The sequence below is a fragment of the Mytilus californianus genome, unplaced genomic scaffold (genome assembly GCF_021869535.1).
Source record: "Mytilus californianus isolate M0D057914Y unplaced genomic scaffold, xbMytCali1.0.p SCAF_4, whole genome shotgun sequence".
Classification (NCBI taxonomy): Eukaryota; Metazoa; Mollusca; class Bivalvia; order Mytilida; family Mytilidae; genus Mytilus; species Mytilus californianus.
Window position 1 is genome coordinate 20,349,961 of NW_026262690.1, and position 27,670 is coordinate 20,377,630.

General features: G+C 31.7%; 1 protein-coding gene across 4 annotated transcripts; it reads right to left on the minus strand.

Moving 5' to 3' along the window:
- Nucleotides 1-3,272: 3,272 nt before the first annotated feature.
- On the minus strand, nt 3,273-27,575 carry LOC127737640 (DNA excision repair protein ERCC-5-like). 4 transcript variants are annotated; one of them, XM_052248493.1, is made up of 15 exons: nt 23,421-23,593; nt 22,159-22,334; nt 21,283-21,497; nt 20,680-20,734; nt 19,695-19,835; nt 16,931-18,170; nt 15,587-15,897; nt 15,059-15,178; nt 13,394-13,607; nt 12,903-13,047; nt 11,483-11,571; nt 6,225-6,327; nt 5,950-6,034; nt 4,548-5,682; nt 3,273-4,410 (listed from the first exon to the last, which is right to left on the minus strand). In XM_052248493.1, exons 1-14 carry the CDS (start codon nt 23,506-23,508, stop codon nt 4,549-4,551), a joined length of 4,116 nt encoding a protein of 1,371 aa, XP_052104453.1. In that variant the 5' UTR covers nt 23,509-23,593; the 3' UTR covers nt 3,273-4,410; nt 4,548. The 4 variants fall into 4 exon arrangements, with proteins under 4 accessions (XP_052104453.1, XP_052104454.1, XP_052104452.1 ...); XM_052248494.1 differs by having other exon boundaries at nt 3,273-4,486; XM_052248492.1 differs by lacking the exon at nt 3,273-4,410 and adding an exon at nt 27,506-27,575 and having other exon boundaries at nt 4,477-5,682; nt 23,421-23,525.
- Between the last annotated feature and the right edge of the window lie 95 nt (nt 27,576-27,670).

A 27,670-nucleotide genomic window follows, 5' to 3' on the forward strand; every position in this document is an offset into this window, starting at 1 on the left:
CTGTTATGTTGCTCTTGTATTGCTGATCATTTAGTCTGTTTAATTTTCTCTATCTTCTTTACTTATTGCTCAAAAAACCAAAAAGGGTAAAAAAAATCTTCATTTAAGGGCAATCACTCCTATAAAGAGTGACAGTCTACTAACTATATTGGCAAAATTTGACTTGTTAGTAGATCTTGCCTTGCTAATCATTTTTGTGATTTAAAGTGTCTATTTATCTATTATAATTTTTTTCATGTAAAGCAAAGCGTAAAAAAAATGGTAAAAATTGTCATTAAAGGGCAATAACTCCAATAAGGAGTCGACTGACGATTTTGACCATGTAGACTTATTTGTAGAACTTGCTGATCATTTTTTGCAATCTATCTATTATAGTTTTCAAGAAAATAGGCAAAAATGAAAAAAAAATGGTAAAATATGTCATTTAAGGGCAATAACTCCTATAAGAAGTCGTCTAACAATATTGACATATATGGACAATTGGTACAGCTCATCATTGTGATCATTTTCCTTCTGTCAGATTTTCTCTATTCAAAACGGTTTTTGAAAAAATAGACAAAACTTGCATTTTATCCCTATGTTTTATTTTTAGCCATGTAGGCCATCTTGGTTGGCAGGCGGGGTCATCAAACATTTTTTTAAAACTAGATACCCAATGATGATTTTGGCCAAGTTTGGTTAAATTTGGCCCAGTAGTTTCAGAGGAGAAGATTTTTGTAAAACTTAACAGACGACAACGGACGCCAAGTGATGAGAAAAGCTTGGCCCTGTGGGCCAGGTGAGCTAGAAACTGTTTACCTTTTGTCATGTATTGTTTCAATATTCACACTGTGTTTACCTTTTTTCATGTATTGTTTCAATATAAACACTGGGTTATCCTTTTGTCATGTATTGTTTCAATATAAACGCTATGATAACCTTTTGACATGTAATTTTTCAATATAAACACTGTATTTACCTTTTGTCATGTATTCTTCAATACAAACACTTAGTTCACCTTTTTTCATGTATTATTTCAATAGAAATACTGTTTTTACCTTTTGTCATGTATCGTTTCGATACAAACACTTAGTTCACCTTTTGTCATGTACTGTTTCAATATAAACACTGAGTTCACCTTTTGTCATGTATTGTTTCATACAAACACTTAGTTTGCCTTTTGTCATGTATTGTTTCAATATAAACACTGTGTTAACCTTTTGTCATGTATTGTTTCAATATAAATGCTATGATAACCTTCTGACATGAATTTTTCAAAACAAACACTGTGTTAACCTTTATGTTATGTTTAAATCTCATTATTTTTACGGTTGTATCATTAAAGGTAAATATCATCAAATCTATCAAAATTTAATAGAATGAATAAATTAACATATACATAAATATCACAGTGTGTAAAGCTGGTCTGTAGAGTTCTAAATTCATATATTATAATACAAATATATTACTGTTCCTGAGTACTATACCAAAAAATATTAAGGCAATGCAATAAAACCAACAAGTACATGTACTCAAAAATATATACAGATGTAAAAAATATGTTGTAAATTGTACAATTCATAGTACTATTTACTTGGAACAATAATGAATATCATTAGACTACACTGTAATGACACCAAAACCTAAATGGCAAACATACATCATAAAATAAAGAAATTTAGGAATTTTTACAAATCAATCTGGTATAATTCTGCCGGTACATAATTCAAAGCTGATTTTTTTCTATTCCATAGATTAACTTGTGTTTTCTACTGTTCAACTCATAACAGTCTGCAAGGTGAAACAATAAATTGTAATAGTGATTGCAATACTGTTTACAATACCTCAATTAATAATGTTCAAACTTCTTATGAGTAAAAAGGTTAGAAATTGACAGACAATGTTCCCATACCAACTTACTTGGCTGATATTTGGAACAGTGGCACTAAAAAAACTCAATTTTCTTTTACAATTAATTTTCAATGTTAACTTAGATGATGGTAATTCAAATGTTAAAAAAACAAGAATATGTGTAAATGGGACACCATGCCCCACTAACACAGTTACACTAACACCTTTCCCTATTCAGTGACCTGAAAAATATAGGTCAAAACCAATTTTGGCATATATTCTAAAAATGTTCCCATCATATGGAACATGTGTTACAGTGTAGTAAGTTTCAATTAGATTTGACCACTACTTCATGGTAAACTGCCTTAACCAAAACCTTTAACCTGATAAGGAACAGTTGAACAAACGGATGGAGTAACAGACAGAAACACAGATCAGGAAATATTATGCTACCTTACTATCTTAGGCCGGGCATAATAATAACTTGAGATCCATAAACACTTGTATGTATGACAGTGATTTATCCATTTTTTACCAATGCAAGAAGTTCAAAAAAGAGGCGGAAGATACAGAAGGAAAATTACAAACTCATAAGTCAAAGGGAAACTGACAATGCCATGGCAAAAAATTAAAGATGATGAATAGACAAACATGTCCATAAAACAATACATAAAAAACTATACCATAGCTATAAATAGAGAAAACATTATAAAGTGGACTCATTATTTTATAAATTTACTGAGAGTTTCTATATGCATTTCATTAAAAGGCAATATATCTAGTCACCAAATAAGGAGGTAATGTACAAAACACATGCTATAGCTGGTAGCTAAAAGACATGTTATAGCTGGTAGCTAAAAGACATGTTATAGCTGGTAGCTAAAAGACATGTTATAGCTGGTAGCTTAAAGACATGTTATAGCTAGTAGCTAAAAGACATGTTATAGCTGGTAGCTAAAAGACATGCTATAGCTGGTAGCTAAAAGACATGTTATAGATGGTAGCTAAAAGACATGCTATAGCTGGTAGCTTAAAGACATGTTATAGCTGGTAGCTAAAAGACATGCTATAGCTGGTAGCTAAACACATGCTATAGCTGGTAGCTAAACACATGCTATAGCTGGTAGCTAAAAGACATGCTATAGCTGGTAGCTAAAAGACATGCTATAGCTGGTAGCTAAACACATGCTATAGCTGGTAGCTAAAAGACATGTTATAGCTGGTAGCTAAAAGACATGCTATAGCTGGTAGCTAAAAGACATGTTATAGCTGGTAGCTAAAAGACATGTTATAGCTGGTAGCTAAAAGACATGCTATAGCTGGTAGCTAAACACATGCTATAGCTGGTAGCTAAAAGACATGTTATAGCTGGTAGCTAAAGACATGCTATAGCTGGTAGCTAAAAGACATGCTATAGCTGGTAGCTAAAAGACATGTTATAGCTGGTACATGTAGCTAAAGACATGCTATAGCTGGTAGCTAAAAGACATGCTATAGCTGGTAGCTAAAAGACATGTTATAGCTGGTAGCTAAAGACATGCTATAGCTGGTAGCTAAAAGACATGCTATAGCTGGTAGTTAAAAGTAAAAGACATGCTATAGCTGGTAGCTAAAAGGATGCTTGAAACCAAAAAGCAAGAAGTTATCATATCTAGTTGCTGAGAAAAATACAATAGAAAAATTTAAATCAGAAGACAGCCTGCTTAACAAATGGTAATTAATACAGCAGGCAGTTTACCCTTTCCTTCTGACATAAAGTAAAACTGAGGTAGAATAAATATAACGTGGGGGTACTCAAATTGCACCTATTTTGATAGTTTTTTCACCTACGTTTTTTTATGATCCTGACAAAAGTTTCCATTTTGTAGATGTATCATTATTTACTATATAGTCCCACCAATTTAAATTTTAATCCATATTGAATCATAGAAAAATGGGTTTGAACTGACCTCCAAACGACCCATGATTCTGTAATGAGGAGTACCCAAATTGCATCCATGCTTAAATTCACGTCCGTAAAAATCTAATAACTGATGTTTTGTATTATTTCTGCAAATATTTAGAACAATTTGACAATAGTCCATGCTTTCTATTCATTTTTTAAGAAATGGACGCCTGTAACATATTGTATTTGCTCATTTTTAAAAGATGACTTTTTATGGACGTCGCATGGCAACGTTTGGTAGATTTTACTTTTTCCAGTAAACACTTCATCTGTTGATTTATACTGTGCATGTTCTGTGAATATTTAAATACATTTACCTATTTGAGAGACGTGCATAATTTCAAATGATAAAAAAACATAAATTGTTTAGTCCCTTAGAAAACTTGTAAGATTTTCGCTGCTATTTTTGCTAAATAGGTGCAATTTGGGTACTCGGTGCAATTTGGGTTCTGTATCGTTAGCATTATCAGATTATGGCACTCTTAAACTTGCACTTAATATTTTTGCTGAATTGCTAATATAATTTCATAATGCACAAATATTTTGTGAAAAATTACATCATAAACATAAGACTTCCTTCAGTAGACTGAAGCAACAACCTTCAGAAAATATCTAACTTATTCTTCTACAATAATCTTAATTGTATGCTATCTGAATCTGATACAACCATCACTCTATTTACTGTCTCTGTTCTACAAATCCTACAATAATCTTAATTGCTATCTGAATCTGATACAACCATCACTCTATTTACTGTCCCTGCTTTAATAACCTTAATTGCTATCTGAATCTGATACAACCATCACTCTATTTACTGTCCCTGCTCGACAACTTCGCGTTCTTCTGTTTAACAAATTAAAAGACACGTTTGCTGAATCATCCGGGTCATTAACTGTAACAGCTGCCTGAGAATTTTTATCATTTTCAAACATGTTAACATCAGATTTTGAAATTTCTTGTCTGTTGAATTTTGATGATTTAACTCTACTTTTCCCATTTTTAACTAATGATTTTCCTTTGTCAATCTTTTTCACTTCTATTGTCTTATCTGGTTTTGATTTCTCAGACTTTTGCGGTTTTAGTTCTTCTTTTTTATTTTTTACTGTCTTTGATTTCAGTTTTTTCTTTTTATCAAAGGCATGAACTTCATCCTCCAAGAAACCTTTCATAGCTATAGGTTCCTTTGGTAAATCTAAAGAAAAATCCTCAGTGGCATGACCTGCTTTACCCACTGTTATATTTGGCTTAGTCCTTCGACTTTTGCTGGTACCCTGATCAGCAGTAGAGCTACTCTGAGAACCAGATCCTAAAGCACTATTGTTATCACTTGCTGCAGTATTAACAGAGGTTGATTGAGAAATAGCAGTTGTAACAACTGCAGACTTTTTGTTGTTTGTAGATGATGATTTACTTCTCACTGATTTCTTAGCTGTTTCCCTGGAATTATTTTTCATATTTCTCACATTTGTACCAGTCATGATCTGACTACTGGATCCTAGTTCAGTATTAGACTGTTCCCTACTTTCTCCCATCATACTTTCATAATCCAGACTAGCAATTAATTCATCACCACTTGATTCACTACTGCTCTCTGACAAATTTACTTCATTTTTTATTGTTGCTCTTGTCTTCTTTTGACCCATTGAACTTTTACCTTTTCCCTTCCCTTTACCTCTGCCCCGACCTTTTCCAACAGTGATTTGTCTTGCCATCGTCCTCACTTGTTGCATACCTGGCATAACTGGAGAACTTACTGACTGTTTTATTAGGCTACCAGAAGATTGGACTGGTTCATCATTGACTTTGCCTTGCATGATATCAAGAGCCCTTTGCAGTCTTTTACTTTTAATGTTTTTTGGCTGGATAAAATGTTCTGGTTGAAAGAATGTGTTTATTCTTGTCTGTGTCTATAAAAGAATACAGATTTCATTATAGAGTAAGATGAACATGAAAGGCTGTAAAAAATACTTTGCAATTGAAATAATAGCATGTAGAAATACTCTTTTCTGAAAATACAAGCTCCATTGGAGAGAAAACAATGTTTTTGGCAAATGTATTTTAATCATTTTATAGTATTCAAACATAACAATACATGTTACTTTGACATACTTTAGTTGCTTTTTTCATAAAAGTTAGAGTTTTAACACACATTTAACATAATATATATCTCATACTTGTCTCAAATTAAACTGTTTCATCATTGGAACCAGAGTTTCATCACATTTTTCCTGACTCCAGCCAAACTTTGTTTTTGTAAATCTGTATTCAAACTATAAGGAATTTAACATAGTAATAATCTGGACTAAATTTTAACATTTATGCACCACAATGACATAAAAAGGTTGTTATACAAGTATTATAAAAAATCATATACACTGTAGTCTTTTTTTCCTTGATCATCTTTTTTGTTTGTTGTCCAATGTTTATTTAAAGTTATTTTTAAGGATACAATCTAATAAGATCTAGTTCTGGTTGTCCCCAGGCAAACTTCTCATCTGAATCATCTACTTCAGGCTTCATGTAGGCTGTTACTACAAGTTCATTAGGAAAACCTAGGAATAGAAAACAGGAGATAAGCATGTTTTTGGTATATAATTCTGTATATTTCTTGCACACTGTTTATATGAAAGAATTCAATTGATTTAAAATAACTCATCACTTAATTCTATAATATTGTTCAATATCTTGTTTCATCCATAAGACTATGCATTCCAATCCTTTAAAGAATTATATGAAAATGTATAATTTTGACCTAGACTCATACTGGTCGAGGACCAGTTACCGTCACCTTGCATTGTATGCAATAATGAATGTGTTGTGTAAATACAGCATACTGCTATTATCTTCAAAAAGCTATTCTTATTTTACTTTTAAAAACTTGGTTTTGTTTGATCCAAGCAAGACTTGGAAATCTTGATTCTTTTGTTCTTTTACCACGTCATAGGAAGATACGCGTGTTGGGACATGACGTCATCACTTTATGACACCCTTGAATTTAGAAAACTGACTGTTTTCATATAAAGTTATAGCAAAGCTTACTTTAGACATAAAATTTGCTTCAAAGGAATAAAAAAATATTATCTATTGTAGAATCAGCTTCTATGATGCCCTTCAATGCAGTGTAACTCGTTGATTTCAGGTGACATAAATTTGAGATCAGTTCACATTGAGCAAAAGTCATAAGAGATTTAGAATTTATGAATGGAATGACTATATTGTTGGTTCATTTGACAAACCTCGATCTCTGTCCGACTCAAAAACAGAAAAATATGACAACAATTTTATAATTGATAGTAAATTTCTATAATTTAGGAACTAGATTCACAAGTGACATTACTGGTCCTTGCAGATAACAATACCATATCCAAAATTACCTACATTGTTTTTTTTTAACTTTATAAAAATAAGGAGATGTGGCATGATTGCCAATGAGACAACTATCCACCAAAGTTCAAATGAAGTGGATGTAAGCAATTAAAGGCAACTGTACGGCCTTCAACAATAAGAAAAACCCATACCATATGGTCGGCTATAAAAGGCCCCGACATGAAAAATATGAACAATTCAATTTAGAAAACTAAAGGCCTAATTTATAACAAAACAATTTACAAAAAACAAATATGGCAGACATGAACCAACGACCACCACTGAACTACAGGCTCCTGACTTGGGACAGGCACATGAAGAATGTGGCGGGTTTAAACATGTTTGTGAGCGCTCAACCCTTCCCCTAACCTGGGACAGTGGTGTAACAGTACAACATAAGAATAAACTATAAAAATCAGTTGAAAAAGGCTTAACTCATCAGATGGATACAAATAGAAATACATCTAACAAAAACACAGAGTGGACGTGGACGGGTACTTATATATCCCAAAAACAAAAATACACTAAGTACAGATCTGAGAGTACTCGCAGTTACTGACAGCTTGTTCAAAGCCAATAACAACCAATGAAAACAATCATGTATCTAAGACTAAAATATCAATCAGTACGTATATACACATCCAACATCCAATGGATTTAGTGTAAAGACGTCATTAACAGTCAGAGAAAAACATGACCTTGTGCAATGCCAAACTATAGGTATCAACAGATCGTAGTACCGTGAAAGTACATATGTGTAATATTTAGTATGGTTTTAATTTACTGATAACAAGAATGTGTCAATAGTACACAGATGCCCCACACGCACTATCATTTCCTATGTTCAGTGGACCGTGAAATTGGGATCAAAACTCTAATTTGGCATTAAAATTAGAAAGATCATATCATAGGGAACATGTGTACTAAGTTTCAAGTAGATTGGACTTCAACTTCATCAAAAACTACCTTGACCAAAAACTTAAACCTGAAGCGGGACAGACGGATGAACGGACGGACGAACGAACGAACGAACAGATGCACAGATCGAAAAACATAATGCCCCTCTACTATCGTAGGTGGGGCGTAACAAAATCAATATTGGTGTCAAAAAATTCACAAAACACTGCAATTCAATTCCATGAATTTGAAAACAGCTGCAATGGAATACAGACAAGATATGAAAGCGGATGAAATCATCTATTGAATAATGTTGTCATGTATAGCAGTGTTCTCCCCAGGATTTTTGGATAGCACCAGGGTAACGCGTGTGAACAGCTTGGTGAAATGATTCATACAATCAGTTGTGTCGTGTGGCGTCGCTATATTTCTAGTTACTGCAGTTTTTATGTCTCTTGTTTAGTTTTAATACTGTGGTACTGTGTTATGTCAGAATATTATTGGTTAAAAAGATCAATAAACAGTTTGTATACTTTTAACATTTTTTTTAAATAAATAAAACATGATTCATTACATAATATTCATCTAAATTTAAAGTAATTAAATCTTTTATAAAATCCATGATCAATAAAAATAAAATATCATTCAAACAGGAACATATATATTGTTAGATATACTGTTCCCAGATTCAAAAGAGAACAAAAATGTTCAATTTAAAAAACCTTTCTAGTTTCTAGAAAGAAAGTTGTTGTATGTGAAAGGATTCCTGTCATAAGGAGATATAAAATTAACAAGAAACAAAATTGTGTAATAATCTGAACCAGTTTCTATCTTAAATTTTAATAAAAAGAAATTTTTCATAAATTTTAAAACATTTTGCCATAGATTTCATGAACATGTAAATATTAGCCTTTCTTGTCTTTGGTGATAATCAAACATAGATACAGACTTAATACTGCACTGAAATCCAAATCTTTATTTGTCATGATCCATTTCAAAAGAATTGCTAAATCTATAAATTTATCTTGGGTCTATAGATCTATAAGTAACATATTCAATGTCAACAACAAAGTCTCCCTATTTTCCCGCCTAAATGACAGGAAGTAGATATAAATAGATTTAACATGTGCTTATGGATTAAAATTGCAAGATCACTTCTGTTATTCATTAATGATCATATGGATATATATATCCAGTTTTAAGGTACAGTCGTGCATTTTATTTATAAAATAGAATAGATTGCAGTTAATTGTAAATAATCTTGAATATTCTACGTGAACTAACTGGGTCATGTGATCCTTCTCCTTTGAATTACTTGTTGACAGTTTGAAACCGGAATAGCATGCAATAACTATGTCACAATTAAAGATAAATTTGGCCATGGTTTAATCAGAGACATATAAAACTATATAATAAGTATTGAGCTAACTTTATAATGTAAAAAATATGTACCGCCGTGTGTACAACTATCGGGTCAACACGGTTTGTGTACAAAGTATTTGCCGACTTGTCAGGTGGTGAGTGAAGCCTTAAAATAGTTATCTTTGATCATAAAGTTATGATCTCTAAATTAAAACACAAAAGAATCATGTAAAAAGTGTTAATTACATCGGTTAAATCCAATCAACAAAGGTTAACCTCATAAAGGTAAATCAATCACGTGGTGTAAACAATATGTGTTGAACTGGTTTGAACTGGTCAAATTTCACCTGGAATTTTATACCGCACGGAAAAGATTTAACAAATCTTTTAAAACTTTACCGATTTACGATTTTTTAACTGAAAATTTTAGCACCACGGAGAAAATTTATACATCGCGGTAAGAACGATACCACCACGGTGAAAAATTATACATCGCGGGCCCGCGGTCCTTTAAGGGCCTGGGGAGAACACTGTGTATAGCAGGTAAGCCTTCAATATGATGATTTTATTTAGCAATAAAGTTTATAAAACAAAACCTCCAGGATTTAATAACAAGGTTGGTTCCCAATTTATTGTGGGGGAATTTTAAAAGAAAAGTTTCTTCATTACAACTGTTATTTCAAAATTTTAATGAAATCAAGGCCTCCGGTCATTTTTTTTTGTATGCATATTTGGTAACTAAAAATTCATCAACCATGAACCTTTACTGCATAAATAGTTACAGGAGTGCACAATAATTTGCTTGTACTTAAGCTTCAGTTTAATTGCTATAATGTCCATGAACCAACAGATAACCAACAAAAAGGAATGAAATTATCTCTCTGCACTGGAAAGTTTTTTTATTTTAAATTTCCAAGAAATCAACTAAAATATCCGAAAAAGTAATTCATATCAATAAAATTTGTAGGGTTCCACGGAACCCAGTGTCTCGCCTACTTTTGCTGTTAATCGCAGGCTCAACAAAAATGAGGAAAAAAAAATAATAAAATATTCCTCTCTATACTATCTTTTGATTGTAAGTAGCTTCTGTCCAAGTTTGGTAAAAATCCAGGATAGTTTATGAATCTAATAAATGTTTTAAAAACTTAAACTGCAGACTGTATGTAATGTTAACTGCAAGAAAAAGTAAGTCCATTTATAAGTAAAATACGGAAAAAATGGAACAAAATTTTAACAAAATTTCCTTCTAGATACTAGCTTTTAATCATAAACAATCTCCTGTCCAAGTTTGGTACAAATCCAAGATAGTTTAAGAAAGTTGTTAAAATTTTAAAAACTTTAACCACAGAGTGAATGTAATGTTTCCTGGCAGAAAAACTAAGTCCATTTATAAGTAAAATACGGAAAAGATGTAATTTTTTTTTTACAAAATTTACTTCTGGATACTATCTTATGATCATAAACAAGCTTCTTTCCAAGTTTGGTAGAAATCCAGGATAGTTTAAGAAAGTTATTAAAATTTCAAAAACTTTAACCACAGATCTAGAGTGAATGTAATGTTTCCTGGCAGAAAAACTAAGTCCATTTATAAGTAATATACGAGAAAAATGGAATTTTTTTTTTACAAAATTTACTTTTGAATATTATCTTATGATCATAAACAAGCTTCTGTCCAAGTTTGGTAGAAATCCATGATAGTTTAAGAAAGTTATTAAAATTTCAAAAACTTTAACCACAGAGTGAATATTTGTGGACGCCGCCAACGACGACGACGGAATGTAGGATCGCTATGTCTCGCTTTTTCGACAAAAGTCGAAGGCTCAACAAAAAGGAGATGTGGGTAATACATCAATGAGACAACAACCCAACACACAAAATACATTTGTACCAAAATACATCTTGAGGTCAACATATAGTCTTCTTGAAGCATGATAGTTATTTATCTTTACAAACTACCAACTAATAATGACAATTTTTCACAATTAAGTTTTAACTACATCTCTGTTTTTCCTTTTCTCTGGTATTTCTATATATAAAACATACAGCAGTCTGCCCTTTAATATATATAATGATTAAACATACCTTCTGGGACCTCTAATTTTCTCAATTTCGTCTTGATTTTGGGTTCTAAAGGAGCTGTTATCTGATTCTGAGCTTCATTCCACCACTTCCTTCAATAAAGTATAGAAGATATTTTTATTAGACAATACATGTGATTGTCCTGTCAGAAGGTACACAATCTGTTTTCATTATTTGCTCTAATCCTCAGGTAATTTGTCAATCTCCCAGTAACAGAAAATTATACTTAAAAAGTTGAGCTTTTTAATAACTGTCAATTGAATTAATTTCATCATCAATAAACTGTTAACACAGAGATATTTCTCGCCTTTTTGTAATTTTGATAATGCAAATGTTGAAATTAAAATAGCAATACTTTAACATGTAAGTTATGCAAATATTCAAAGTCAATGAACCATGACTGAAGGTACATGGCTAAACAATCTCCATGGAAATGAGAAGCGCCAATGCATACCAAATACCATTGACTTAATTATCATAAGTCATTCCCTTTAAACAAACCTAAACAAAAAACTTTAACTTGTAAACTATGTAAAAGTTTCAAAGTCAATGAACCATGATAAGGGGGTGGGGCTATATATTATCCACGAGAATAAGACTTGCAATTGCCAATAAATTTGCAAACCAAATATCATTGACTTAACATTAGCGGTTCATCTTAAACTGATCTAATCACAAACTAATACATGTAAACTAAGCAAAAGTTTCAAAGTCAATAGACCATGACTGAAGGGGCAGGGCCAAATATTTTCCAAGGAAATGAGATGCGCTAATGCTTATACAACTTCATACCAATTAACATTGGCCTACCACTAATGGTTCCCCTTGAACTGACCTAATCACAAACTAATACATGTAAACTAAGCAAAAGTTTCAAAGTCAATAGACCATGACTGAGGGGGCGGAGCCAATTAATCTCCATGGAAATGAGATATGCCAGTGCTTATACAACTGCATACCAAATATAATTGACCTACCACTAGTGGTTCACCATACACTAGACCTAATCACAAACTAATACATTGTTGACGCCGCCGACAACGGAAACAGCATACCTATGTCTCGCTTTTTGACTCCGTCAAGTGAATTAAGACATATTCAAATGAAGTTAAACATCAGTACATAATTACTATGTTATTGATTTGATGTGGAACATAACTTTTCAAATGAATCGAGAGGTATGTCATTCACTTTTGTCACACATGACAGTATTTGTTTTCCAGTCTTAGTTCTTAGAATCCTTTCCTTGACATTCAGAAATCAATAAAAGCATGACTAAACTGACCACCATGGTGTTATACATAAAGCAATTAAACATCTCCAAAAAGTAAATTAATGTCCTAGATTTTTTCTTTGATTATATTAAAAATAACAAGTAAACAGGTACATTAAAAAGTTTTACAAAATTTCACATTCAACTCACTTAAATTCTCTTAATCCTTCTAAGCTTTCTCCAGGGAATTCTGTTAGTACCTCCATAGCAGTGATTGGCCCTACACCCTGAATTCCTTGTGTGTAGTCACTACCACATAAAAGGGCCAGTTTTATCAGAACATCTCTTCCAATACCTTAAACAATAATCAGTCAAGGATTATTAATGTAAAGACATTGTTTTATTTTTGTGATAAATACAATGTTATACACATTGTGATTTACAAACTTATATTTGATAATTTAAACTGAGAAATATAAAAAATACATTTTTTTAAATGTTTACCTCTTGTACATCATAAATAAAAACATAAAAATAAACATATACATTCTGTATCAGGTAAAAATGTAATGAACCATTGAAGGAATTTATTTTCTGTAACACTTTAATAACTTAAATCTTCTTTTTTTCTGTTTTTGTTGAATTATGAAAACTTTTTGGTATGTGTAGTTCACTTGAAGATTAAATTCACATATTTTTACCTAACTGTGATTGGATACTTATTTCAGAAAAGAATTCTACATGTTTGTCTTGTTGGAAGAAATTTTTGTAAACTCGTTTTCCACCAAACAACCAGACATCACTATCATCTGTTATTGAGCCGTGTGTCAGGTCGGATACATCTAACTGGGCGCATTGAGCTTCAGCCTCCATTGGACTCACAATATACGGTACACCAAACAACTCTAACAACTCCTGTATAAAGTATGATTAATAGTTACAGATGTATTTACAAAATATACTCTTTTATCAAATTTCTATGTTAAACAAGAATATGTGTCCATCGGAGACCATGCCCTGCTTACACTTTCATATGTCCATGTTCACTGAACCATGAAATCAGGGTCAAAATAATAGTTTGGCATGTGATTTTAAATTTCACCTTACAATAAACATGTTTACTAAGTTTCAAAATTTTGTGACCACAACTCAACAGTTAACTTATTAACCAAAAACTTTAACCTGAGCATGAATTTATTTCACACTATTACCTTTCCATGTTCAGTGAACTATAAAAACAGGGTCAAAACTATTATTTGGTATAAAATTGCAAAAAAAAGTTTATATATCATCATGATTATGTGTACTAGTTTCAAGTAGATGTGACTACAACTGAATGGCTAACTTCCATTACCAAAAGCTTTAACAAAAACGAACACATACCAGAAAACATAATGGCCCTTATCATGGTAGACATGGCATAAAAAATTTTGTAGTAGTGATTTATCAGTGTGATTATAAGGTCTTATTTCTTACAAGAAATTAACCCATTTTGGTCCTTCGATTACAATCCTGAATGATAGTATTTGGACATTAGAAAATCTGGCAAAAAGGCTAAAGTTGATTTGCCTCATTTATTGTGCTTTTTTTCCTTGTATGTGTCTACCGCCTATTATTATTCTGAACATCCACTATCGAATTATCTTTATTGGAAGAAACACACTTGTGCATATATCATCAAGAACTTGCAAGCTATGTTGTGCAAAGTATACCCTTACTTGTTATAAGACATTGACAAATAATATTTGCTATGTGAGTATAGTAAAAATGAAAGGTACTGTCAAACAGGCAATGCTTTCACAGTACAAGTCACACATCAAATATCTAACCTTTCTTTAATAATCAAGCTGTGTTATGTGTAACAAAAAGTCATTGGACATAACAAGAATTTGAAGTATTGTCAAACAGGAAGTGATTGCCTGACAGATTTGAATATCACTTACACCTCAATATTATAAAGTTCAAGACAAAATATCAAATCATTCCAACATATACAGGCTGAGAAATATGCAACAAAAGTATTTGAAGGATGAACTGATGCACAAACAAACAGATGAATGGACAAGGGCATTGTAGTATCCTATACATTCCGTGAGTGGAGATATAACAATATGCATCAGTCAATTTTTCTTTAGAAAACTTAAATTTAGAGAAATTTTTATATCATTTATATTTAATATGACATTTTTTTTTTCTATTATAATTAGTTCTGAGATAAATTTATAAATTATATTTATGAAACTGCCTTTTCAAATATTTGAATTAGAAAAATCTGTGTATTATTTTAATGTATATAACGTTTCTTAAATTTCTACATGAATAACTGTTGATTGTTGTTTCAATAATTTTCAGAAACAACGAATTACCTGAGCTTCTGTGTACATTTGATCTGTGATTGATACAGCCAGTCTTTCTTGTTTTCCCCTTTCCTGCTGAAGATCTCGACTTTCTGCCTCTAAATTCTCTTGATAACCTCTCATATCATCCTAAAGTCAAATAAAATTACTTAATTAAAAGTTGAAACAAACAGCATAAAGACTTATGGTAAATTATATAGGACAAGAAAGAGATACATTTGTCCACTACAACTGTATTAAATTTTACCTCCCTTAGTTTGAAATAAGTATAAACCATAACTGTTTAATAAACCGTAAGAAAATCATAAAAAAAGAACAATCAATAAATTTGTACATACAAAACTGTTAACTTTTTTTATAACATTCACACTTAAGCATTACCCTGTTGAAGGAGGCTGTCATGTTGTATTTGGCAAACAATTTCCCATAAATTTAAAATATTTGATTACCATATGCATCACGAAAATATTAAAGAGGACTATGTCCTGTTTCGAAGGTTACAAGAGTGACATATTGGTGTTAGTTTAAATGTCAAACCTCAGTAAAATTTTTGAACTGTTGTACTAAGTCTCCATGTATATTCTCCTCTATCTCATCAATACTGTAATTTGATGTTATTTCTTTTGAATTTTCTTCTTCTGACATCACTTCCTGTAAGTCTTCAGTTACTTCCTGTGCATCAGGGGAGGAGTCAGCATCCTCATGGTATTTTTCATAGACTGGTTCTTCATCAGAGACAATTTCAATGTTTTCTTCCACTTTCTGAGCAGGTTGGAATATGTCTGCAGGAAATAGGTCATCTTGTTGGGCTTTATCTATGTCAAGTACTACTTCAATGAACCCTTCGTCTGAAAATAAACAGATTGTACTATCATGTTTAGGTAAATGGTACTATAAGATGTTGTGAATTCAAGCAATGCAATATGTAAAGACTACCAATATCATGTAAAATGAGTTTATTTTACTGAGTAGATTAGGAGGGATGAATTTTTGCCCATATTTTCAGTGAACGAAGATGCTAATAAATATATATAAGTAATGCATAAAATGCAGGAAAAGCAGTATGTATAACTGTGATATATATACTACATGTATCACTGAATTTCTACCATAGCAGGTGCACTTTAAATCCCAGAGGGTATTATCACCATAGTAGTCAATGTTTCAGCACTGGACATAAATATGTGACATTTATATGAATTCACATTTGATCATTTAATCAATTTTAAAGAAATTAGGACTGCAACTCAATGAGGCAAAGTTCACATTTTTGCTAAAAATAGGGCTGACTTAACATTTGGTTCTGAGTGTTACTGATGAAGGTTAATCTAAAAACATACAATGAAGGCTGAAAAAAAACCCAGCACATTGTCAAGATTAAGATGTACGTAACTCCTGTAAATACTGAATAAATCTTCTCAGAAACATAAATCTGAATTCAGGCAAACTGAAATTGTAGTCTTATTTTAGTAAATGTTGATTCCTTGTAACAGATCAGTTAATTTGGGTAATTAATTTGGAAAGGGAGTCGAAACCGAGCTAAAAATTACAACATAAGTACAGTTAGATTACATTTATTTGCTGATTTGGTAATGGTTCACGGCAAGGTTACACCTTTTAAAGGACAAGTCAGTGTATCTGATGCCATTATGTCTACTTTAAATTCCGAAATGTTTGTGTGCATTTATCTTTAAGTTTGTTGAACATTGGACAAAAATGTGAGAATTATTATTGCGATTTCAGGAAATGCTTCATAGTAATAATGATATTTAAGATTTAAAACACAATTTTTTAATTATTTTGAAATCTATCCTCTCACAATTTTTGCAATAATAAAAACATTGCAAAACTTTATGACTTTACAGTATCTTGTTTTCCTACCTTCAGAATCACTTTCACTATTATTCTCTGGTGGATATTTATTTGACTCTGTGGCTTCTTCTGCAGGAGTGTCTTGATTCAATTTTCTTCTCTTAACTTCCTGTTCCTCATCTAGAGATAACTGTTTCTTTAATAAACATTTCCTGTTTTCTGAAATAACTTGTTTCATTTCAGACTCTTTCTTTTCATTATCGATTTCCATATTGTCTTCCTCATTATTTTCAATAGTACTGTCAGAACTCAGAACAGTAACTTTTTGACGAAGTTCATCTAAAATACTTTGTCGAGTTGACTTCAAATCTTTTTCAGACTTTTCTGGCGAGACAGATGACATATTTTCAGACTTTTCTGGCAAGACAGATGTCATATTTTCAGACTTTTCTGGCGAGACAGATGACATATTTTCAGTCTTCTCCACAGTTTTAGCTGATGAATTTTTTGACTGATGGTTTTCTGATAAAATGCCATCTTTTTGCTTCAACAGTATCGTTTCTTGATCGTTGACAATTGCAGTGGTTTCAACGTAAGCATTTTCTACACTTTCACTCTTTGCTTTAACTTCGACATCATCAATTACTTCAACACTTTCGTCAACCAAGTTTGCCCTCTTGCCTCCTACATGAAGTTGATTTTTCTGGTCATTCCTTTCAACTAAGTTTGTATCAAATAAAGGCAAAGAATCGTCATCTGAACTTTTGTCCTTTAAAGCATTCATACGTTGCTTAAGTTCTTTTAAAATATCCTGTCTTTCAGTATTTACATCTGTTGCACAATTTATTTTGCTAGCAGTATCTTTATTAATAACAGTCTTATTATCTTCAATTACTTCATTTGCCTTATAATTATTACATATTTCATTTAAATCATGCTGACTTTCTTCAATTTCAATGATTTCATCTATTCTATCTGAAATATTCTGTTTATTTTCTTCCAATTTATCTCCAACTTTCTCATCAGAGTTTTCTTCTTTCTTCTTTTCTTCCAATTCCATTCTTATTCTTTCCATTTCTTCTTTCTGTTCCTTACTTCCAAGTCCCTTGATCAATATAGAGTGTGCAGTGTCGTCTGACATTATTTTTCTGGTTTCTATAGCATCACTATAAAAATCATCACCAAGGAAACGAGTTAAGTCTACTGATCTAGTGTCATTCATTTCCTTTGTAACATCAGCCAATCGAGAGGACAGCTTATTCTGTTTCATCAACTTTGCCATTTGAAACTTGGAGAAGTCATTAGATTCCTTAATGTATACAAAAATAAACCTCTAAATATGATGTGCATTTTCATATAAACTTTATTTAATATTATTGGTTAATATGAGTCATATCTTAGATTTGTTTGGATTTTTTTTCTTTTATTCTGAAAATTGCGATATATAACTAAGATTCAAAACAGTGTGCATTATCAGTTGATGAAATAGTTAAAACAAGTAAAAATGTGAGCTACTGCTCACTGATGATACCCCTGCCGAAATATTTCGGTAAACAGGAAGTTGTTGAGTGATGAATCTGAAAACGCATCACACGGTATAGCTGACTTATATAAACCCTGAAACCAAATTTCAGAAATCCTTGTCAAGTAGTTCCTGAGAAAAATGTGACGAAAATTTTCAACTTGGCTAGCATGTGTAAAATAATACAAGTGTTCAGTAAACAGGAAGTTGTTGAGTGATGAATCTGAAAACGCATCACACGGTGAAACGTACTTATATAAACCCTGAAACCAAATTGCAGAAATCCTTGTCAAGTAGTTCTTGAGAAAAATGTGACTAAAATTTTCAACTTGGCTATCATGTGTAAAATTATACAAGTGTTCGGTAAACAGGAAGTTGTTGAGTGATGAATCTGAAAACGCATCACACGGTGTAACTTACTTATATAAATCCTGAAACCAAATTTCAGAAATCCTTGTCAAGTAGTTCCTGAGAAAAATGTGACGAAAATTTTCAACTTGGCTATCATGTGTAAAATAATACAAGTGTTCGGTAAACAGGAAGTTGTTGAGTGATGAATCTGAAAACGCATCACAGGGTGTAACTTATTATATATAAACCCTGAAACCAAATTTCAGAAATCCTTGTCAAGTATTTCCTGAGAAAAATGAGACGAAATATTCATGGGACGGACGGATGGACTGACGGAAGGACAGACAGAGGTAAAACAGTATACTCCCCTTTTTTAAAGCGGGGGTATAATAATTGATTTTAAAGATATCAATTCAGTGATTGGTGATCTTCCAAACCTTCAGTCTAACAGTTATGAAAAAAAAAGCTGTATGGTAACCTCTAATTTTTTACATCTTTGTCCTTTTTGGATAGTTGTCTCATTAACAATCATATCACGTCTCCTTATCTTTACAATGTACCAATAATATTAGAAGATAGTTGTCATTGGCAATCATACCACATCTTGTTATATTGTACTGGTGATATCAACACATTTTAAATGTTATATTACATTGTGTAAACAGTTTTGCTTCAGTCAATTGCTATTGGTAAGTATCACTGACAATTGCAGTCTCTTTGATATCTTAATATGATTCTGTCCAGATACAGTTAACCTAAAAATCAATTATTTCCAACTTTTGAATGTCTTTTCTAAATTATTAATGTGTTACATTTACACTTTCATGGGTAACATTTGATGTATATACTCAGACAGTGTTTCTGACTGGATTAGAATCTATATTTGCTGTGTATTTATGCAAATGTTAATTTCACACAAAAACCAAAAATATTTTAAATATGTAGAAACCTTGTAATTACCTGAGGAAGTTCTAGTATCTGATTCCATGTATGTCGTTTCTTTTTTTCTTTTAACAAAGTGAGAACTTCATGTTTCATTTCTGATGGCAGACTGTTAAACACATCTGATTCTATGTCAATTTGGTCTAAATCAACCTCATCCTGCAAAGACATGCAATTTATCATATCTTCACAAAAGTATAGAAAATCCATAGGTTTTTTCTTTCTTTTTTTGTGACAAACTATAATAGTATCAAATATAAGTTCATGTTTTGAACATTTTTCTATTGAATCAAATTAAAATTTGGTTTACCTTATTTTACTTAACAAAAATTCAAAAGAATATGAAAGATTTACATACCGGGTACAATCTTAATTGTTTGCATTTATTTTCCCTCTTATTTTTCGTCTCTCTTTTATTACACAAGTGAAGGATAAGAGCTAAGCAGTCTTAGTTAACTATATGTCAATGATAATGTTTCAGTTTTCTCATAACCTTGACTCTTAACATGCAGTAGTGTCTGCAGTAAACTGAGGAAAGGTCATTTAAGTTGTCTGTAAAGGCTATTTTTCAACTAAAAAAATAAAATATTAGATGACATAACAATTTTAAAACCCTTAAATGTATGACATAAAATACTAGATGACATACTGTGGATACATCAACATTTGTGGATACCAATTTTCGTGGTGGGGCAAAATTGTATTTTTATGGATATTTGATTTTGTGGTTTTGCTAAAGTCTGCATATTTGGCAAAAGTAAATTTGTAATTTGTTGAACATTTAAATATGTGGTTTACCTATACCCACGATATCCTTGATAATTGGTTTACAATTAATAATAATGAATCCACGTTAAAAATTGTGATGACTTAACTGATTACTCTAAAAGAGAACTAGGGTTTATTCTTAATTCCATTTTTTAATCAGGCTGTGCCATTTATATCTTTTACACTTAAGTCACATATTATTCATATTTTTTTTTTATTCACATATAAACATTACCAGTAACAATCTTTCTTGAGCTGAAAATTCTGTTCTCCTGCTTTCATCACTGATACTGCAACAAAAAAAATATTTTTTTTAGTTTTAAAAAACCTACCATTTTAAGACAGCTTATTGAGGTTTTCTCTGAATCTCAGCTATAATTGCAACATTATAGGGGTATTGCATGAATATTGTTCAGAGTAGATTTATATTTTGCAAGAGCTTCTGAATGCAATATATATTCCATGAGGGATAATAGTGACCAATATTCATGCTTTAACCCTGTAATTGTATAGGTAAGCTTGAAAATCTGTTTGAACATATTTTTGTCACCGATGTCAACATGTAATTGAAGCCTTGTTCACACTAGTGCAATATGAGATATTAATCCTATATATTGTGATGCAATAAAAAAAGATATTTACTAGGTTAATATATACAACATATATGGAGCATAATATTCACATGTGCCTGGATAAGTGTATATTTATCATGTTACTTTAAATAGACATAGCTGGATCATATAAAAAGGTTTATTAAGCTGCATATTGAATTCAATATTTCTCTTAATCAACTCAGTAATTCAAATGGTTTATTAATGCTCATGAATGCGGTTATTACCTTTTAAATTCTTCCGGTAAGGGAGGTAACTCAAACAAGTCTGGTTTTCCTTGATTTGAGGTAGAAGGTTTTGGTCCAGATGTGCTGAGTTTACTGCTGTCATCTTTTTTCAACACTGCATTGATGGCATGGCTTTTCATTAAATTTTGCACAAGATTTTTTGTTGCTTTATCACTTTCTAGTTCTGCAAATTCTTTCTTTTCTCTTCTACCAGACTATAAATAACAAAAACATGTAAATTTATACTGTTTCCACTACCATGTTAACATCTCAGTTACTTGCAGTATTCATCTTATTTGAACGATGTAGATGTTTCTCATTCAGCATGATGCAAAATTACCAACTAACATTATTGAAGAATTATTGCTACTATTAAACAATGGGATGTCAGATATCATATCATCATTTTGTTCTCTCTGTTGAAATGATAGACTAGTGTTTTTATCCTGCAAAGAATTTGGTGCTGATGTTTGATCATTGGAAGTATTTGTTAAATCAATTTTTAATTTGTCTAAACGGAAGGTGATTTAGAGCTTAAAGTCATATGAAATGAATTTTTATGCTGGAAATTATTGATCAATAAATGCATGCATATACACTAAACTCAGTCCTCTGTGCACAGGTTTAACATTTATTACTATAAATCTACAACTTCTAATAACAATTTCATTTGGTCAAGTCTAGACCATATATCCATTTCATTTGGTCAAGTCCAGACCATATAACCATTTTTGTAAATTTTCAAAACTGAAAATGTATAACATGTAAATTATTTCCTATGTAAAAAACTTGACTATTACTTATTCCTTTTAAAAATTAAAACTTATACAATTCTCTAAGAATTTAATTGATGATACTCTCTTTATTTTTACTTGCCATTGTTTGTTTCTTGAGAACAGGAACACCTCCATCAAATACAAAGACTGGTTTGATTCTATAGTATAGGAGTTTACATAGTCTGTTAAACAGGACCTGTAGATGAGCGTTAGGTAGAGGATTGCCATCTCTATCCCTCATACCCTTCACTGCCTGGTGTAACCATATACTTACATCTAGGTGTATGATTAAGGAAATATATCAAAAATATAACTTATTAGTTCATTAAGAAGATAGCTGTAATTTATATAAGATACATCTTTTTTTATTTCCAAATCATGGTACTAACTATAAATTGAATGTTATGACAATACAATCCTTAAGCCAGAAGGCAATTAATTATGAAACAATTGTTCTTACTCAACAACTACATTTTCTTTTGTACTGCTGTAGTTGATATTGATCTTTTTCTAAATATTTAACATTTTTACACAATTTATCTGAAATAGAAAACTGATCTAAAAATCAAAGTTTTTCTGCACTTCATTAGAGATTATTGTGAGAAATCTACTGAGTACTTGGAGGTATAGTGGTTAACATTAAAGTGTAAGGTGGCATCACTATTTTTATCAATAATGTAAGCACAGTGAGCTAGTTTTCAGTAACTGAGAATTTTCCTGAATTATTTTAAATCAAAGTGCTTCACTTGTTCCTGTGTTTCTGATGTCTATAATACATTGTACCTATACACAAAGAGAAGTGCTTTCTTGTGATAAATTTTATTGTGTATAACTCCAACAAAGTAATGTGTCTGTTCCAAACCAGAAATCATGTGATTGGTGTTTATATCTTTGGATTGTGTCCATTTGATGTTGACAGCAAATCTTAGTACCTGTACATGTTCACTTTATTCTACATGTCTAGAAGTATGGTGATTTAGAGCTTGGTATACATGTGTGATATGGAAACAGGTCTCTCACTGTGTGTGGACTTCATAATGTTTTTATCAATGCTTATGGGTTTTCTGTTTTACTGTTGAGTTAACTGCAAGACATATTACTCATTGGTGTATAAATTTAAAACAATTTCAGCACCCTTTCCTTGACAGCCCACAGATTTTTACTGTCAGAAGTGTAGCTTGCCTGAAAGTTTTATTTACTAGTATTTGTTCTCACTTCTCATAGGCTTTGTAAGGTTATGTAAATGTAAGTTTGAGTTATTTGCATGCTATAATTTTAATATAACATTTCAAACTTATCTAAAAACATCCACATTGTTTTGACCATACAATCCAACAACATACTGATTTTAAAAAAGGATACCCACTGCAAGTATTTTACCCTCTAGTGATTGTAATGATACTGGACGACCTGTTGGGTTTAGTAACTGCCATAAACCTTGGACTCCCATTTTTATTTACACATTTACTGTAAAATAAAATTTAGAAGCTAAAAAATAAGTTATGTTTATCATAATGTAAATTCATCATCATTAGATTTACTTTAAATCTAAATAATGATGCAGGGGGTATACACCAATCTAGAGTTGTTTTTAATAAATGAGTTACACCAGTTGACCACAACGTCAATCAGCGTACATGTAAACAATGTCATCGAACAATGGATTCTGACTGTGTTGTAATAACATAAGCATTGTGACATGGGAAATTTATGTGAATTCACGAATTTGAAAATCATTTTTTTCAAAAGTTACTTGCTGTTATTAAATGAGTGATTTTTTGTATTTTCTATTTTTTCACAATTTATAAATGTAACAAGAGTGCACACGCTGAAATGTCTCGCCTGCTTTACTGACCATTGATTTTATGTTGAAAGTCTTAATGATAAAGGCTTAACTAAAAGCATCGCAGAAACTCAGGTCAGATAATTGCTGTCAGACAAACATATACATCTTACAATTTTTTTTATACACAAAATATATTTGATGTATTGCTTATGATAATTGAAAAACAGACCAAAACAAAAAAAACTTAACATTGACCTATGAACCATGAAAATGAGGTCAGTCAGATGAAACCTGCCAGACTGACATGTACCTTTACAGTCATTCCATACACCAAATATAGTTGACCTATTGCTTACAGTACTTGAAAAACAGACCCAAACAACAAAAAATGAACCATGAAAATGAGGTCAAGGTCAGATGATACCTGCCAGACAGACATGTACACCTAACAATGAACCATGAAAATGAGGTCAAGGTCAGATGAAATCTGCCAGACTGACATGTACCCATTACATTCATTCCATACAACACATATAGTTGACCAGCTGCTTATAGCATTTGAGAAAGGGACCCAATCACGTAACTTTAACCTTGATCACAATCCATGAAATGAGGTCTAGGTCAGGTGAACCTTGTCTGACGAATATGTAGACGTTGCAATTAACCAATATACCAAATATGGTTATCCTATTACTCATACATGTAATAAGTGAGAAATTCACATGACAAAAAACACTCAATTTTTTTTCAAGCAGTCATTGAACCATGAAAATGAGGTCAAGGACATTGGACATATGACAGACGGAAACTTCATATAAACATAAGGTATCTCAATACAAGATATGAAGCATCCAGGTCTTCTACCTTCAGAAATATAAAGCTTTATACAAATAGTTTACGCCGCCGCTGCCAAATAGTAATACCTATGTCTTGCATAATGCGACTTTTGTCACAGGCAAGACAAAAATTATTGATTGCCTTAGAACTTACATCAGTTTTAATTAATAACTTATACAGGCTTTGTTCTCTTTCACAGGTAACACCTGCTTCATATACATCACTCTTAAATTTATGCATTTTCCAATACATTTCCATTTTCCAATGTCCCAATTCTTAAGTTATAATGTTACAGTAAGAACTGATTGTTCAATGAAGTCATTTTCGTCGTTTAACCTTTTGTCAACTGGTGCAACTAATTCATAATTCCTACACCAGTCTGGAGTTCTTTTACAAATGTATATGGGGAGGAAGTCCCTAATATATATAACAGTAAGAAAATCAATAAAAACAAAAAATCAATATACTAATGAACTCAAAATAATTATTTTGAACAGTTGAGTTTGCACATTACCCTGTTCTTGTTTTATTGACAGATGGTGCCATGTTGTAAGTCATTTGATTACCCGCAAATTTGTATAACTGATTACCAAAAAGAATAATGAGGATGAGTATTTTGTATTGATTCTGTTTGAGTAGGTAATATATTGAGTCTAGAGCTTATTAAAAATATGATTTTATAGCAAATAAAATGAGTTCTCTGGGGAATCTCACCTCATATCAATCAGGTAGATTTTTGTATCTGTAAAAGGTCAGTAAGAAGCCAACTTTGTTTAATCGTTGTTTTTAGGTATAAATTATTATGTTTTAAATTAAACTATACTATAAATTGAGAAAAAAAAACGTTAATTGAAGATAACGTATCATTATTTACATTGAAAATGACACCATACAGTACTATCCAGTAAACCCGCCCACTCCCATTTACTTCCGTGATTGTCACTTCCGTCAATATTTCGTCTGCTATTTTATTCATAGGAACTGTTCTTATCATCACTGCATGTCAAATTTTAAAGAAAAATCCTTTATTACGAAAATATCTAGTGATATATATAATACAGTTCCTAAAGCTAACGATAATCATATCATTGCTCACAAATAAAATTGAGAATGGAAATGGGGAATATGTCAAAGGGACAACAACCCGGCCAAAGAGCAGAAAACAGCCGAATTTATTTTCTTTTTTTTTGATTGTCTGGAATCCCTTTATAAGTGATCTATAAATAGATCACCTTTTCCCTTCATAAATGTGATAAACTGGCCCTCCATGCACATTTATTGTGCATGAGCAGATTCACCTGACAAACACATTTCTGATAAAAACACAGATGATAAAATTTATGTATGATTAAGCAGAAATACATACGATCAAAGCCTAACGTGGGTGGATTTACCGGACTGCATCGTATATAGAATTCCTAACAATAGGACAACATTGGATACGTTTCCATAATTCAGGTCCTTTTTCACCAGAAATCATGCTGGGATTTTTTAGACAATAAACGTTTATATATCCCGCAATGGTGGTAAGTCGTGCACTTAAGGCCATTTTTTATTTTATTTTTTTGTAGACTTAACTTTGTTTTTTTATTACTGTGTATTGTCAAGCTTGGTTACTCATAATTGTTTCTCAGTCACTGAATGTACGATGTTGTTCCATACTGCAGCAGCTGACCCGGTTTGTTTACATTCAAATTCTAATGGCTTCAAAACCACGTGACACATTGAATCGTTATATCCAATCAAATTGCTCTACTGTCAATTAGGTGATTTTTTAGTACAAGGCAATTATATTATTTGTTTGTATGATATTGCTTTGAAATAGTTTGCAATAAATTGGGGGTTTATTCAATAGGAAATCTCTTTATTAGCCATGAAATTTGATATCAATGGAATTTTATATGAATATTTACTTATGGTCAGAATATCGATCTCTTTATATTGAACCAATTTTTTTTTTATGAAAAATATATGTATATTGTTTTTTAATGACCTACTCTATATTCCTGAACAAAAATATGGCATGATTATTGTTTGTTTCCCAAGGTTTTTCTTTCAATTTGGATGGTTTTTTTCGCGGTAAAATCGCGTAAGACGTAAGGTGCTTGCCATTTTGAAATTCTTAAAAATACGATTTGCTTGGCCTGTTTGGTCTGCCATTAAGATTGATGACGCTAAATGGAATGTAAACAAAGCAATGGAGGCCGGAAGAGGGGATTTCTGAAGTTCTGGAATGTTTATAGGCATTCGGAAGTCAGGTTTGAAACGGCCATCAGAAAATTGGCATTTTTGTACAATACTTTAAAATAACAATGAAAACATATCTTTAGAAATGTTTGTTTATTAAGAAGAGTAGAAAAAATGTATTCTGCACTAATTTTGTACGCTGGCATTAGCGTAGTGACGTCAATGCGGAGTTTTCCCGTGTGATAAGTACAATAACAAAATCCGAACGAACCAACATTATGACCGATTATAGACTACGGTAGGATATATTAAACTGCTGTTAGCTGGGTATTCTATAGTATTCTAAAGGTTTGATGACAGCCTCCCCTTTCACAGGTAACACCTGCCTCATAAATTATATGAACGAGTTACACCATTGACCTGACGTCATTCAATAATCAAGTCTTTCTGTGACGTAATATCCTAAGGCAAGCGTTGTGACTTCGGAATCGACGTGAAAATGCATGAAATTACAATTAGAGAAAACTGCCCGTGCTATTGAAGGTATTTTCCCCCTTTTTACGCCTCCCTTTTACGATCCAAAGAGATATCTGAAATTTCAAAGACTTAAGAGATCCACAGAAAAATATTTCAAAACCTTTGCGACCTTTCATATGTTGAATGTTTTGTTGAATGAGGGATTTTTCAATTTTTCGCCAATTCAGTAAATCAATGTTTTTAACTAATCGTTGAAACGAATTGTAAACGGATATAACCTGAAACGCGTAATTAACTTAGATTTCCTGATAGGAGTTCTCTTGAT

Coding starts and splice junctions, on each gene's coding strand:
- LOC127737640 (XM_052248493.1), bottom strand. CDS start 23,508: ATGGGAGTCCAAGGTTTATGGCAGTTACTAAACCCAACAGGTCGTCCA. Junction 13,608..15,058: donor AAATGTACACAGAAGCTCAG/GTAATTCGTTGT, acceptor TACTTTATACAG/GAGTTGTTAGAGTTGTTTGG. Junction 6,328..11,482: donor AAAATTAGAGGTCCCAGAAG/GTATGTTTAATC, acceptor TTCTATTCCTAG/GTTTTCCTAATGAACTTGTA.